The sequence below is a fragment of the Oncorhynchus mykiss genome, chromosome 11 (assembly GCF_013265735.2).
Source record: "Oncorhynchus mykiss isolate Arlee chromosome 11, USDA_OmykA_1.1, whole genome shotgun sequence".
In the NCBI taxonomy this organism is placed as follows: Eukaryota; Metazoa; Chordata; class Actinopteri; order Salmoniformes; family Salmonidae; genus Oncorhynchus; species Oncorhynchus mykiss.
The window spans coordinates 68,574,265-68,587,381 of record NC_048575.1 but is presented as its reverse complement, the minus strand read 5'-3'; the positions used below and the strand labels follow the sequence as shown (position 1 = coordinate 68,587,381).

Genomic DNA, 13,117 nt, shown 5'->3' with positions numbered 1-13,117 from the left:
ATGTGTAGCACTGTGTCTGGACCCACAGGTCACTTGCACTGTGAAAGCCTAGGAGGGAGAGGAACAACAGGAGAGGGAGATGGTTGCCAGGCAGGCGCACCAGCAAAGTAGAAGTTGAGACTTGTTTAGTCTCATTGGTCAAATCCATGAAATCAGGACGCAGAGACAGAAGAATGCAAATATTTCACCTGTGAGGAACGTACCTGCATCGCCTATTTGAATGTTCAAACAAAACAACCAGCACCAGTTTCAATTATTATTTTTTTAATTATAAATATCAAATCTTGAAGATAGAGCACTAACAGTAAAAAGCAAAAACTGTGATACAAAAAACTGTCACACGTTTAGATTTTTTAAACTGAAAGTGGTATATGTTGAAAACTTTACTGCTGACGTATAATTTTTGGGGAGCATATCAACAGTGGACTAATGAACATTATACAATGTTCAGTGAACTATCCCTAAATGATGCTTGCTTCCCTGACAAGTGCATCATGGGCTTGTTACAACTGTGCTGAGAAATGTTTCAGGAAAAGCACTTCCATGTATATATTACTGTACAAAAAATGTAAAAGATTGTAAACATTCTATGCAACAAACGTGATAGTATGGAACATTTCTGGGATCTTGTATTTAAGAGAATAAAACATGGGCCACTTTACATGTTACATTTATTTATTTGTATATATACACAGAAAAATTTGCCATGCGTCCTCAGATCCTCAAAAGGTTCTACAGCTGCACCATCCTGACTTGTTGCATCGCTGCCTGGTATGGCAATTGCTCAGCCTCCAACCGCAAAGCACTACAGAGGGTAGTGCAAACGGCCCAGTACATCACTGGGGCCAAGCTTCCTGTCATCCAGGATCTCTATACCAGGCGGCGTCAGAAAAAGCCCCAAAAATTGCCAAAGACTCCCAGCCACCCTCGTCAGACTGTTCTCACTGCTACCGCACGGCAAGCGGTACCAAAGCGCCAAGCCTAGGTCCAAGAGGCTTCTAAACAGCTTCTACCCCCAAGCCATAAGACTCCTGAACATCTAATCAAATGGCTCCTTTTACAGTGCTGCTACTCTGTTGTTATATATGCATAGTTACTTTAATAACTAACTACATGTACATATTACCTCGACTAACCCAGTGCCCCCGCACATTGACTATGTACTGGTACCCCCCTGTATATAGTCTCACTATTGTTATTTTAACACTGCTCTTTAATTACTTATTGTTATTTCTTATCTGGATTTTAAAAAACTGCATTGTTGGTTAAGGACTCGTAAGTAAGCATTTTGCACTAAGCAATGATTTTGCTTAGTGCAAACCTCGACTACATTCAAATAACCTGTAGCCAACATGCTTATTGATGTCTAAAAAAAATAAAGACCAAAACATAATATACATGTTTAAATAAGAAGTGCGTATACTAGTACTTTCAGCAAGCACATTCATAATACACCAGGGTCCAGTAAAACAACCTCTTGACCTCCCAACACAAACTAAATAAGTCAATGATCCTTAACGCTCAGAGTTCCAGATGGATCAGATTTGGTGGACTACTTATCGTATAAAGTTCTTGGGGTAGAGTTTGAATAACTTTCCTTCCTGTGTGGGTTCAAACCCGTATTTCTCCAGCTGTTCCTTATCAAAGGAGCCTTCCTCAAAGTCTTTCTGGATCTGTGGGGCCACAGTCTCAGAGAACAGACCCTCAGGGGTGACAGCGGGCTCCGTTCCAGCCGGGGTGCGGTACGACACGTAGGGCTTGAGTTTGAATCCCTCCAAGTTTGGCACCACAAACTGAGGAATCATTGCCTGTACTGGAACAAATTTTCTGCTGGAGGTCAGTACTCCCGTTGGCTGTGCCCCTCTGCCTTTGTAGTGAGTCCTTGAGCCACGCTTGCTGGTGAATTCAGCCATACGATCTGCTCCTCTCACAAGGCCCCTTCGAAGAGCATTCAATACACCCATCGCATCGAAGAGTTTTGGTCTCGAGCTGGAGGACAAATCTGTATGGAGTCAATGAAATGGGTGAGATTACAACTGAGTTTAAACCTACTCTGGAAACAATATTAAGCAGTTAGCTCCTCACCGTGGTGAACCTAGCAACCTTTATGGTATCAGTTCTTTCACATTCGTTTAAATTAAGTAAGTGAGACTAAGATGAAGAATGAGAAATCAATTGTTATATTGACTTCAGTTTCCTACCCTGTGCAAATTAGTTAATTGTTAAGCAACTACTGCTTCGCTTTCTCGCTAGCTATTTTTAGCTAGCTACTAGTAACTAACGTTAACGGTCGATGTTATCATGCTTGTACCGTTAATGTTATGCACGACTCGAATTACCACATGTTCCATGTTGTGATTCTTCCTGAAGATATGGCTAATAATTGAAAACGTCTAAACATTGTCCCCTGTCCATAGTTTCGTTGCTGGCTGTTATAACTAGCTAGCAATATGGTTTTTGTCCCTTGTATGTTGATAGCACGAGTTAATTAGCTAACGTTAGCTGCTGTAGCTGGCAAAACACATGGCATGGGTTAACAACACACTATCGGTTTGTAAACAGCTGTAGTGCGGACATTAATTGTTGAAGTAGCTAGCTAGATCAACTTTTGGATGATAGGCACTAGCTACATGACTTCGATTAATCTCACTTTAGCGATAATACGTGGACATTTTACACACTCACCTTGAACAGTGCCCACCGGAAGATAGAGCGCACACGAAGACACCGACGTCAGAATAAAACCTTTTGTTATTGGTTGGATTCAGTCAGTGGTAGCCAATTGGAATTCCAGATACTGGAATGAAAATACATGTGTACAAGACTTTGACAGTGGAGAATAAAGTGGAACGTTTGGTAATACGATCCAGTAAGTCATAATATTTTAATTTAACCATATAGTGTGGTGCAATTCCTTTGTGTTTATTTGACTGCATGGCAACAAAACTGCATAGCGGGATGATAGTATGTTTGTTTGTCAGTCCATTGAGCTTCGCGTGGCAGTTGTTACACAAATGGCCATATAGCCGACCGAGGTAAAGTTGGTTTTATATTCACACATTCGGACAGATATTCGCCAAAAGCCATTTAAAAATGTGAAAATCAATAACGAATTCACCATTTGCCACAAAATCATCAAACTAGATATGATAAATTCTATAAATGTCTAGCCTACTTTTACAACCTGTTTTGAGTAGAAATTCCAGTTTTGATTTGTTTGAAATACATAAAATCTCAAATATTGCATTTAAAGATGAAGAGATCAGTAACTAATTCAGTGATCGTCGCAGAAAAAAAGTGAAAATATGCATTTATTTGCAATAACTTTAAAGAAATTTTAATTTCAAGTGCAATTTGTTCAATATTAAGTTACACAATGTTTGCAAATAGTTATTTCTGCAAGGAATGTGAATTGAAAGGGATATGGTAATACCTAATACCCTCAGAGAACAGCGCAAACTGGCTCTAACCAGAATAGAAAGAGGAGTGGGAGGCCCCGGTGCACAGCTGAGCAAGAGGACAAGTAGATTAGAGTGTCTAGTTTGAGAAACAGATACCTCACAAGTCCTCAACTGGCATCTTCATTAAATAGTACCCACAAAACACCAGTCTTAATGTCAACAGTGAAGAGGCGACTCCGGGATGCCGGCCTTCTATCCAGAGTTGCAAAGAAAAATACATATCTTTGTCCAGTGTCTGTGTTTTTTTGCCCATCTTAATCTTTTATTTTTATTGGCCAGTCTGAGATATGGCTTTTTCTTTGCAACTCTGCCTAAAAGGCCAGCATCCCAGAGTCGCCTCTTCACTGTTGAAAACAGGACATTTTTAAGTGACCCCAAACTTTTGAACGGTAGTATATGTTATGGGTCACTCTTAGATTGCCTTATCTCCACTGTGGAATGTCCATGTTGATCCTCTTGGTTGTCTTGGTCCTCTTGATCCATCCACCTGTCTTCTTTGTTAGTCAGGCCTGACCCCTTAGTTTTTTCCTGTAATCTAATTTAATATGACTGAAGATGCAGAATTTATGCCAGGCCCCTTCTAATAGGGTATAACAGACTCGTTAGAACTTTGACCACATGGCCTCTAGACGGACTACATAATGTTTACTCAAAACAAAGGTTGTAAAGGTATGCTAGACATTTATAGAATAAATCATACATAGTTTGATGTTTATGTGACAAACGGTGAATTAGATATTCATTTTTACATTTTAAAATGGCTTTTGGTGAATGTCTAAAACCAACTTTACCTCGGTATATAGCCGTCGACTGCCTGGACCTATGAGCACCAATTTAATATCTGGGGTTAAATGTAATTGATTGGAAATATAGTCTTCCATATTTCTTCCATAGATACATTAAGGGAGGGGAAACATTCGTAGAGTGGTATGCCTGTGTTTTGTCAGTTTGTTGATCAAGCACAGCTAGGCAAAAAGTCCAGTTCTTGAAAACAATCCTGCAGTGCACCTGCACAGTATTTTATGAACAGGCCTTATTTGATTTGACTTTAAACCATTGTTATGCCTGTCATGAACAATCTGTTTACGTTGGTGTGTAGTGTAGCCTCCTTGTTTGTGGGTGAGTCTATTCAAGTATGCAAGTGCAGTGGCGAGATGGTGTCTGGTTACAGAGTGCAGCAGAAAGTCACACTGTGGCAGTTCTCTGTGACTACAGCCAGTGAGTGATCCGGTGTTCTCATTTCTAATCTGTTTTGTTAGGGGATGTTTTGCCTTAATTACTTTTTAGGAGTTCAATAATTCACACAATGCACATTTAACCCCATTCCTTTCTGATTAGGCCTATCACTGTATGGAATGATTGAAGTGGGTGAGAAAGACTTTCTGATATTTTCTACAGTCTCTTCCACTGTGACCTTGTTTTGTTGTTGCCAGGAATGGATGACAAGGTGGATGACAAAGATGAGGACAGCTGCATTACATACCCAGTAATAAACCAAGTTCTATGTCTCCTACCTACTCTATTACCCTGTCTAATATGCAGTCTTTGATTCCATTCCTCTATCTAACCTCCTATATGCCTGGTCATGAATACACATCAGATGAATGTTGGTTTCCTTTTTGTTTTGTAGAGCCTGGTGCCTCTTGGCAGTGAAATCAAGGCCAGGATGCAACATTGGGTGGAGGACAGAACAGAGACTGCTATGCCATTGCCATTGGTTAGATAGCCACCCAACACTTTCTCCTCCAGCACTTACTCTGCAAAAAATGCTTTTGTGGCTGTTCTTAGACCAGCATGCCAAAAGCCTACTGTTGTGCATCCCAAATTGCTCCCAGTGTAGGCCTACTAGGGCTCTGGTCTAAAGTAGTGCATTTTATAGAGAATAGGGTGTCATTTGGGACAAACCCCTAGCCAATATATTAGTGTGGATGTGGTTTGGTTCACGCCAAATAATCATCTTCTTTTCCCCTCCCAGTGGACTGGTTTGCTGATCGTAGCTGTACTGGCTGTGGTGGGAGTGTCTCTCATAGGCGTTGTTGTGTTTTTATTCTACAGAAGATACGAACAGTACAGTCTGTATTCCCTTCCTCCATTCCCTCATAACTGAAGAGCTTACTATTTTATTTAATTGTTAGAGTCAGTTGTTGTACAGTAACTACCTACTTGTATCAGCAAATATTTGAAACCAAAATATTTGAAACCAGTAAAATAGTGAACATTGTTCAAGTTTGTAACATTGTAATAAACCCCCCAAAAAACTGTAGATTAGCTCTAAAAGCCATTTAGGCCTAATATGTTCATGGCATGTTTCTGTATGTGTTTTCCAGAGGAGGAGCAGCCTCACTATCGCTTCAGGAAAAGAGACAAAGTTATGTTTTATGGCAGAAAGATCATGAGAAAGGTCAGTCCCTCGCATATTTTGTCTAGTGTGTCTCCCATAACTGTTTGGCGTTATTGTCAGTATAAATAGCACATAGAGATACAGTAGATTGTCCGATTGTTAGGCTCCACTGTAGCCTGGTCAAGCGGACTGAGCACTGCGCTCTGGTTTCATTTGACTTCACTTGTCAGAATGTGAGCTACTGCGAGATCAGGCTGGTTCCACAGAGTATATTTAAATAAAAATATGTCTCCCTGTTTTTCTCCATACCAGGTGCAGACCTTGTCCTCTACCTCAACCCCTATCTCTACCTCAGGGTCCCAGAAGCAGCGAATCAGGAAGAGAACTAAAGTCCTGTCTATAGCACGAAAGTGAGTCATGACTACATTGTGTATTCAGATGATACCTGAAGTGATAACCTCTCCTTTCCTGATGGTGAACAATTTGACCAAGTTTTGTTAGGATGAGTTTGAACACCACGCACTAAGGCTAACACTCTGTGTCCCAGAATCCTGCGCATTAGGAAGGAGCCTCCCACCCTGGTGGCTAAGGAGCCCCCTCCCTCTCTTCTGGAGGCTGACCTCACAGAGTTTGACGTGCAGAACTCCCACCTGCCCTCTGAGGTGCTCTACATGCTCAAGAATGTCAGGTAAGGGAACCGCAAACATACGTCTACACCTAGACCAGGGATACTCAAATCTGGACCTTGAGTCCAGTTACACTGATAATTCTCATTCTTGCACTTTAATCCAGGCCGTCATTGTAAATAAGAATTTGTTCTTCATTGACTCGCCTGGATAATTATTATAATTTTTTTTTTAAATGGTTAAACAACAACAAACCCAGGACACCTGGTGAGTTCAATTAACTACCAGATAAAAAATAAAACCAGAAGTGTACCTAGACTCAAGGTCCAGATTTGAGTATCCCTCACATAAATTATGGGTTCTCATGTTGTAAGGTGTTGCATTACCAACAGTTGTGTTAGCAAAGCCTGTGAGTGATAACCCCTGTGTAATCCATCTCACCAGGGTCCTGGGCCACTTTGAGAAGCCTCTGTTCCTGGAGCTGTGTCGTCACATGGTGTTTGTGCAGCTCCATGAGATGGAGCCTCTCTTCCGTCCCGGGGACATCGACGACAGCATCTACGTGGTGCAAGATGGCCGTCTGGAGCTCTGCATACATGAGAGTGTAAGGTCTCCACATGCTATATCTATCTGGTGCTGGAGACAATGTTATTTCACCTCAATGAATAGGAAAATGCCGAAGGTATTTGCAGTGATTGAAAGGAAATTGTATTTAATCTATGACAAACATTTCGCCCCAAGGTCATGAGGTGAAGTGATCTCCGACATTACGATGCGTTTACAACTACATGTATTATGTATGTCAAATTTGACAGTCAAATGCAAATGAAATGTATTTTGTTGTTATAGGATGGGACAGATGTGGTTGTGAAGGAGGTGTTGCCAGGAGACAGTGTCCACAGTCTGCTCAGTATCCTGGATGTCATCACTGTATGTTACGCTTTCCACTCTGTCATTTACCCTTTGACTCAACTAGCGCATGTTTATATACCCGCTCCACTCTGATAAGTACTGAAGACACAGGAGGCTGGTGAGGGGCAAACGACTCATAGTAATGGCTGGAATGGAAAACCATGTGCTTGATGTATTTTATACCTTTCCATTTATTCCATTCCAGCCATTACAAGGAGCCCGTCCTCTGGTTTAAAGTGACACCAGCCACCACTGAACTAAGCTAGAATGAATTCCTCTCGTCCTCTACCACCTTATGCATCCCAGGGTCACTCAGCCCCCTACAAGACTGTATCTGCCAGAGCTGCAGCCCCTTCTACCATACTGCGTCTTCCAGCTGCTGCCTTCCAGTGTGTGTTTGAGAAATACCCAGAGACTCTGGTCCGCGTTATCCAGGTACTGTTACTATCATTGACAGACTGTCCTAGGCTGCGTCCCAAATGGCACTCTATTCCCTGTATAGTGCACTACTTTTGACCAGGGCCCAACTGATTCAATGCCATTTGGGATGTGGTCTGTAGATAGGGAAATCAGCGATTATATAATCTCACTCAAATACTGGAGATTACTCCCCTGACTGGTTTGTATGCAACTGAAACATTATTTTGTAGCTACACAGCTAACCAAAAGATACAAAATGGCTGAGTATTTATTATTTTCAGGGACACAGCCTGGCTGTACTCTGTTCTGCTCTCCTAAAACAGTGGGTCCGTTGTTACTTTTTGTTGTCCTTTCTAGATCATCATGGTGCGCCTGCAGAGAGTGACCTTCCTAGCCCTTCACAACTACCTAGGTCTCACCACCGAGCTCTTCAATGCGGTATGAGACATGCGCACATGCACGCACGCACGCACGCACGCACGCACACACACACACACACACACACACACACACACACACACACACACACACACACACACACACAGACCTCAATAATGAAAGATGATCCATGACTGGGTAATCTCATGGGCAGACAACGTAAACATAAATCGTATCGTAGATCTGACAGACACAGACACTGTATCTATACTATGGCTGCCGATAGCTAACGAGCAGCAATAGGTCTGGTGCTTGGGTTTTTCGATACTTGTTATTTGGACAAATTATGTTTTCGCAGGTTTTGGCATATTTTGAATTCTCAGAAGGGGACGGGACATTCAGCCCATAGACTTTCCCATAACTTGCAAAGAGAGAGGGTTGAGCGCCTCGTTCCAGTTCCGCTCCTCATTCTAGCATCTCTTAATCTCTTCTTTTAACATGTATGGACCCAGCAGCTGACCAATTACTCAAGACTTTAGTTCTGAGTTAACCTGAGATTAATGACTGGGTATTTAATCTTTGAAGGGAATGCACAAACCTGATGGTTCTCTGTGTGTGTTGTGTTTCAGGAGAGCCAGGCAGTCCCCTTGGTGGCAGTGCACAGTGTGATAGGTGAAGCCAACCCTAACAGGGGTCTACACAGACAGCACTCCCGGTCTGAAGAGGCTGGGCCTGAGAGAGGGGGTTCTCATAGACAGGCTCAGTCTGAAGAGTCTTGCCATGAGAAGGGGCCCAGTGACACAGGTCAGTTATTATGGGATGGTCATCTCACTGGTCAATCTCAGCATCATTGCATTGAATGATCATTTATCCTTTTGGTTTTGCATAGGGTTCCATAATTCAGGTCACTTTCTCCCCAAAAAACAAATCCCAGTTGAAAGATTCCTGAAATCAGGAGGGTATAAGCAGAAAATCCGGGAATCCTCCAACTCGGGTTTCTGGGAAAGCGTGGCAATTTTGGGAAAGCTACTGGAAATGTGAAACTCTAGTCTGGATTATGTCTGGATTACATTTGGAACACTTTATCATGTAAAGATTGATCCAAATGGATGAATGTGGAGGCAGTTATGTTATGTCACTATGAACAATGGTGGCTTTCTGGAAACACATACTCATGGTGTTGCTGTATGGTTGTGGTGTTTCAGAGAATGGGGAGAGGAAGTCCTGTCTTTTACATAGCAGCCCCACCACTAAAGGAAAGAGGTCTCGCTCTCAGTCCACTCCTGTGGCAGTGTCAAGTAAGCATCCATTACCTCATGCACACACACACACCTGTACTGTACAAGCCCTGCTCCGTGTGTCTGAATGCTCTCTCCTCACACTCTCAGGTGTCACGTCTGCTGACCTCAACATGACGTATCAGCGAGCCAGAATACGAGAAGCAGCAGCTAAAGCAGAGACACCACCAGCAAGTCCCCAGGTCCCTCACAAGGTATATGGTCCACTGGAATCTTAATGGACACCTCTCACTATGTAGTAACAAAAAAGTTATAAAGATACATGGAAAATCAGAATGGCTTTTCTCTCTCTCTCTCTCTCTCTCTCTCTCTCTCTCTCTCTCTCTCTACCCCTTCTCTTCTCTCCCCCTTCTCTCTCTCTCTTCTCTCTCTCTCTACCCCTTCTCTCTCTCTCTCTCTCTCTACCCCTTCTCTCTCTCTCTCTATCCCTTCTCTCTCTCTCTACCCCTTCTCTCTCTCTCTCTACCCCTTCTCTCTCTCTCTCTCTCTCTCTCTCTCTCTCTCTCCTTCATCAGTCCATTCTGAAGAAGAGTGTGACTATGCTGCATACTCCCTCTGCTGTGTATCACTACCGTGAGGCTGGAGAAAGTCAGTCAGCCCACATCCACCACAGCAAGATCAACACCATCTTCCAGGCTGCCAAGAAGGACCTGCAGCGTCTCATACAATTACAGGTACTGCATGGCTCCCTCTGGGTCTCAGTATACACTCTAACTCTGGCCCCGGAGAGACACACCATGTGCAGGCTTTTGTTCCAGTCCAGCATTAACACCTGATTCAACTATTTACAGTCCCGATTGAAGATTGTTATTGCTTGATCAGTAGCTGGGCTGGAACAGAAGCCGGGACACACACTGCGTCCCTCCAGAGACTTTGGACATTCCTGCCATAGAGCCAATGTGTATTTTCTGACCCTCTCTTCTCTGCCTCTCTCTGTCAGGACCTCAGTCTGTTGGAGGGCAGAGTGACTTTGCGTCAGGTCAAAGCTGGCTGTGTGGTGAACAGCCAGGGGGACCAGGTCAGTCTATCTGTCTGCATGCTGGTGGTGGTCCATAGCCCTGAGGCTAGAGCTCAGCTCACTACAACGTCTACTTCTTCTCTCTCAGTAGCACTGGCAGAAACAGTCGTCCGTTTGTCTCTGCATGTTATAAGTGGTTTATTTATGCGTTTCAAGTAGCACCCTATTCCTTATATAGTGCACTGATTTTGACCAGGGCCCATAGGGAATAGGGAGCCATTAGGACGCACCCATTGACATTATGTACATCTGTGTCTCTGTTCCCTCTGGCAGGATGTGAGTGTGCAGTTTGTGATCTCGGGGGCGCTCCATGTGTACCAGAGGACGATCGACCGTGAGGAGGACACCCTGCTGTTTCTCACCCACCCGGGGGAGATGGTGGGTCATCTGGCCGTGCTGACCGGTGAACCCCTCATCTTCAGCGTCCGAGCACACAGGGACTGCACCTTCCTGTCTATCTCTAAAGCTGCCTTCTATGAGTATGTATCCCCAGTGCACAGACACTCTCTGTCAATGTCTGATGGCAGTGTTGTCACTGTAATTGTCATCTTTGTCCCAGAGTCCCACCTGTTGGTGTGCATGTTTTTGTGCACAGTAGTTGCTATCTGAACATGCGAATGTGTGTCTATGTAGGATCATGCGCGAGGAGCCCAGGGTGGTGCTGAATGTGGCTCACACCGTGGTGAAGAGAGTATCCTCCTTCGTCAGGCAGATAGACTTTGCTCTGGACTGGATGGCTCTGGAGGCCGGCCGCGCTGTCTACAGGTACCTGCTGAATACCATCAAAGTACATACTGTACTAAGATGTAAGATCTTAATTTGAGCCGGTCTACAGCAAGAAGATAATCCTGCACCAACAGGAAATGTGAATGATTATGTTGATTATAATTAATGGATTTTTTTTAGGGGATAATACGTTTTTTTTGTAAGGGAAAATCAAGTCTGACATTTCAAAGTGGAATTACATACTTCAGAAGACTTTTAAAACCTCAAATATAAGTTATTCTGCAACAGTGTGATCAAATTAAGATCCTACATCTGAACAGAACACTAGAATGGACATTGGCATCGTAGCCACATGACATAATGGCTCTCTCTGCTGAATGGACTCATGTCCTCTATCTGTTCCTCTGTCTCACCTCTATACCCACCCGTTCCTAGGCAGGGAGACAAGTCAGACAGCACCTTCATCGTCCTCAGTGGCCGCCTACGTTCTGTCATTGCAAAGGATGATGGGAAGAAGGCGTTGACTGGGGAGTATGGTCGCGGTGACCTCATTGGGGTGGTGAGAGTGTTGTAGAATCCCATATTATTTATGGGTTATGTATTTACCTCTAGCTTGGTCCCAGATCTTTTTGTGCTATCATGTCCATTTATTGTCACCCATTGTCATAGCATCTGGGACAGGACTAATTTAACTCGACATTTCAGAGATAGAACCCTTTATTTACTGTTGTTCATAAAACTTGTGTGGTGTCATCAGGTGGAGGCCCTGACCCATATGAACCGAGCCACTACAGTACACGCAGTCAGGGACTCTGAGCTAGCCAAGCTGCCTGAAGGGGCCCTCAGCTCCATCAAGAGGAGGTATCCACAGGTAGTGACCAGACTCATCCATCTGCTGGGTCAGAAAATCCTGGGGAATATGCAGCAGGTTAACGGACCCTTGGCAGGTTAGTGTACATTCAAAACATGTGTGTGCCATGGGGAATGTGTGTCTGTGTGTGTGTTCTTGTATTTTGTCTGTGTTAACCACCCATGATGTCTCCCCCATGCTACTGTGTTCCTTCCCCCTGTATGTAGCTAGTGGCCTGTTCCTACACACCCCCAGCAGTAAGTGGGATTCAGGGAACCCTGCCTCTAACCTGTCCACTGTGACCATCCTGCCTGTATCATTGGAGGTACCTTTAACAGCCTTCACACTGGAGCTGCAACATGCACTCAGTGCCATTGGTATGTACCACGCTAGTACTCCTCCAGTTCCACCAATCCCAGTGACTCAAACAGCTTTCCCAATGTGGGACAATAAAGTGAACTACTGGTCAACATTCAGTATGTACCATTTTTATTTATGTTGGTCCTTTAGGTCCAACCTTACTATTGACCAGTGACATCATCAAACAGAGACTGGGTGCTGCCGCACTTGACAGGTAGAAATGATGTCATAATGTCAGGCATGCACTCGCTTATCTGCTTTAGCACATTAGTGTCAAGATCAGTTCATTGTCATAGTTGATAAAAACACAAACACATCTCACCTCTCTCCTCTATAGTGTGCATGAGTACCGTCTGTCCAGTTGGCTGGGGCAGCAGGAGGACATCCACCGCATCGTTCTCTACCAATCAGACGATACCCTAACCCCCTGGACCCAGCGCTGCATCCGCCAGGCCGACTGCATCATCATTGTGGGACTAGGAGAGGCTGAGCCCACTGTGGGCGAGGTACAAAACGCACAGCCTTAAAACAAAAAATGTCTTTAACCTTTATTTAACTGGGAAGTCCCATTCAGAAGACCTCTTTTACAAGAGGAACCTGAAGAAGGGCAGCTGAATAGAGAATCAACATATAAAACCTTATCTGCCTAATTGGAATTAGCATAGTCAAGGGACTATGAAAGCAATATCTTATCAAGTGGAATTACTGGTAAAGAGTAATGAGTGTG

General features: G+C 43.7%; 2 protein-coding genes across 8 annotated transcripts in view; one reads left to right on the top strand and one right to left on the bottom strand.

Moving 5' to 3' along the window:
- Nucleotides 1–247: 247 nt before the first annotated feature.
- On the bottom strand, nucleotides 248–2,755 carry LOC110536291 (39S ribosomal protein L41, mitochondrial). The gene is made up of 2 exons (XM_021622014.2): nucleotides 2,686–2,755; nucleotides 248–2,002 (listed from the first exon to the last, which is right to left on the bottom strand). Exon 2 carries the CDS (start codon nucleotides 1,962–1,964, stop codon nucleotides 1,557–1,559), a length of 408 nt encoding a protein of 135 aa, XP_021477689.2. The 5' UTR covers nucleotides 1,965–2,002; nucleotides 2,686–2,755; the 3' UTR covers nucleotides 248–1,556.
- LOC110535100 (patatin-like phospholipase domain-containing protein 7) overlaps nucleotides 1,889–13,117 on the top strand; it is a 31,108-nt gene continuing 19,879 nt past the window's right edge. Inside the window, exons 1-23 of one of the 7 annotated variants that reach the window (XM_036936197.1) lie at nucleotides 1,889–2,024; nucleotides 4,895–4,947; nucleotides 5,092–5,178; nucleotides 5,437–5,533; nucleotides 5,789–5,862; nucleotides 6,115–6,212; nucleotides 6,350–6,490; nucleotides 6,873–7,032; nucleotides 7,278–7,358; nucleotides 7,647–7,775; nucleotides 8,118–8,198; nucleotides 8,768–8,942; nucleotides 9,344–9,436; nucleotides 9,527–9,630; nucleotides 9,952–10,110; nucleotides 10,377–10,454; nucleotides 10,728–10,933; nucleotides 11,088–11,219; nucleotides 11,616–11,739; nucleotides 11,938–12,127; nucleotides 12,258–12,407; nucleotides 12,541–12,604; nucleotides 12,728–12,896. In XM_036936197.1, coding sequence (XP_036792092.1) covers nucleotides 2,021–2,024; nucleotides 4,895–4,947; nucleotides 5,092–5,178; nucleotides 5,437–5,533; nucleotides 5,789–5,862; nucleotides 6,115–6,212; nucleotides 6,350–6,490; nucleotides 6,873–7,032; nucleotides 7,278–7,358; nucleotides 7,647–7,775; nucleotides 8,118–8,198; nucleotides 8,768–8,942; nucleotides 9,344–9,436; nucleotides 9,527–9,630; nucleotides 9,952–10,110; nucleotides 10,377–10,454; nucleotides 10,728–10,933; nucleotides 11,088–11,219; nucleotides 11,616–11,739; nucleotides 11,938–12,127; nucleotides 12,258–12,407; nucleotides 12,541–12,604; nucleotides 12,728–12,896 — 2,649 coding nt within the window. In that variant the 5' untranslated portion in view covers nucleotides 1,889–2,020. Of the gene's footprint in view, nucleotides 2,025–2,762; nucleotides 2,870–4,380; nucleotides 4,680–4,894; nucleotides 4,948–5,091; nucleotides 5,179–5,436; nucleotides 5,534–5,788; nucleotides 5,863–6,114; nucleotides 6,213–6,349; nucleotides 6,491–6,872; nucleotides 7,033–7,277; nucleotides 7,359–7,646; nucleotides 7,776–8,117; nucleotides 8,199–8,767; nucleotides 8,943–9,343; nucleotides 9,437–9,526; nucleotides 9,631–9,951; nucleotides 10,111–10,376; nucleotides 10,455–10,727; nucleotides 10,934–11,087; nucleotides 11,220–11,615; nucleotides 11,740–11,937; nucleotides 12,128–12,257; nucleotides 12,408–12,540; nucleotides 12,605–12,727; nucleotides 12,897–13,117 lie in introns of those variants that run through there. The other 6 variants (XM_036936196.1, XM_036936194.1, XM_036936198.1 and 3 more) reach the window with 6 other exon arrangements.

Bases quoted from the DNA above. Each gene is read 5' to 3' on its own strand.
- LOC110536291 (XM_021622014.2), bottom strand. From the start codon at position 1,964: ATGGGTGTATTGAATGCTCTTCGAAGGGGCCTTGTGAGAGGAGCAGAT.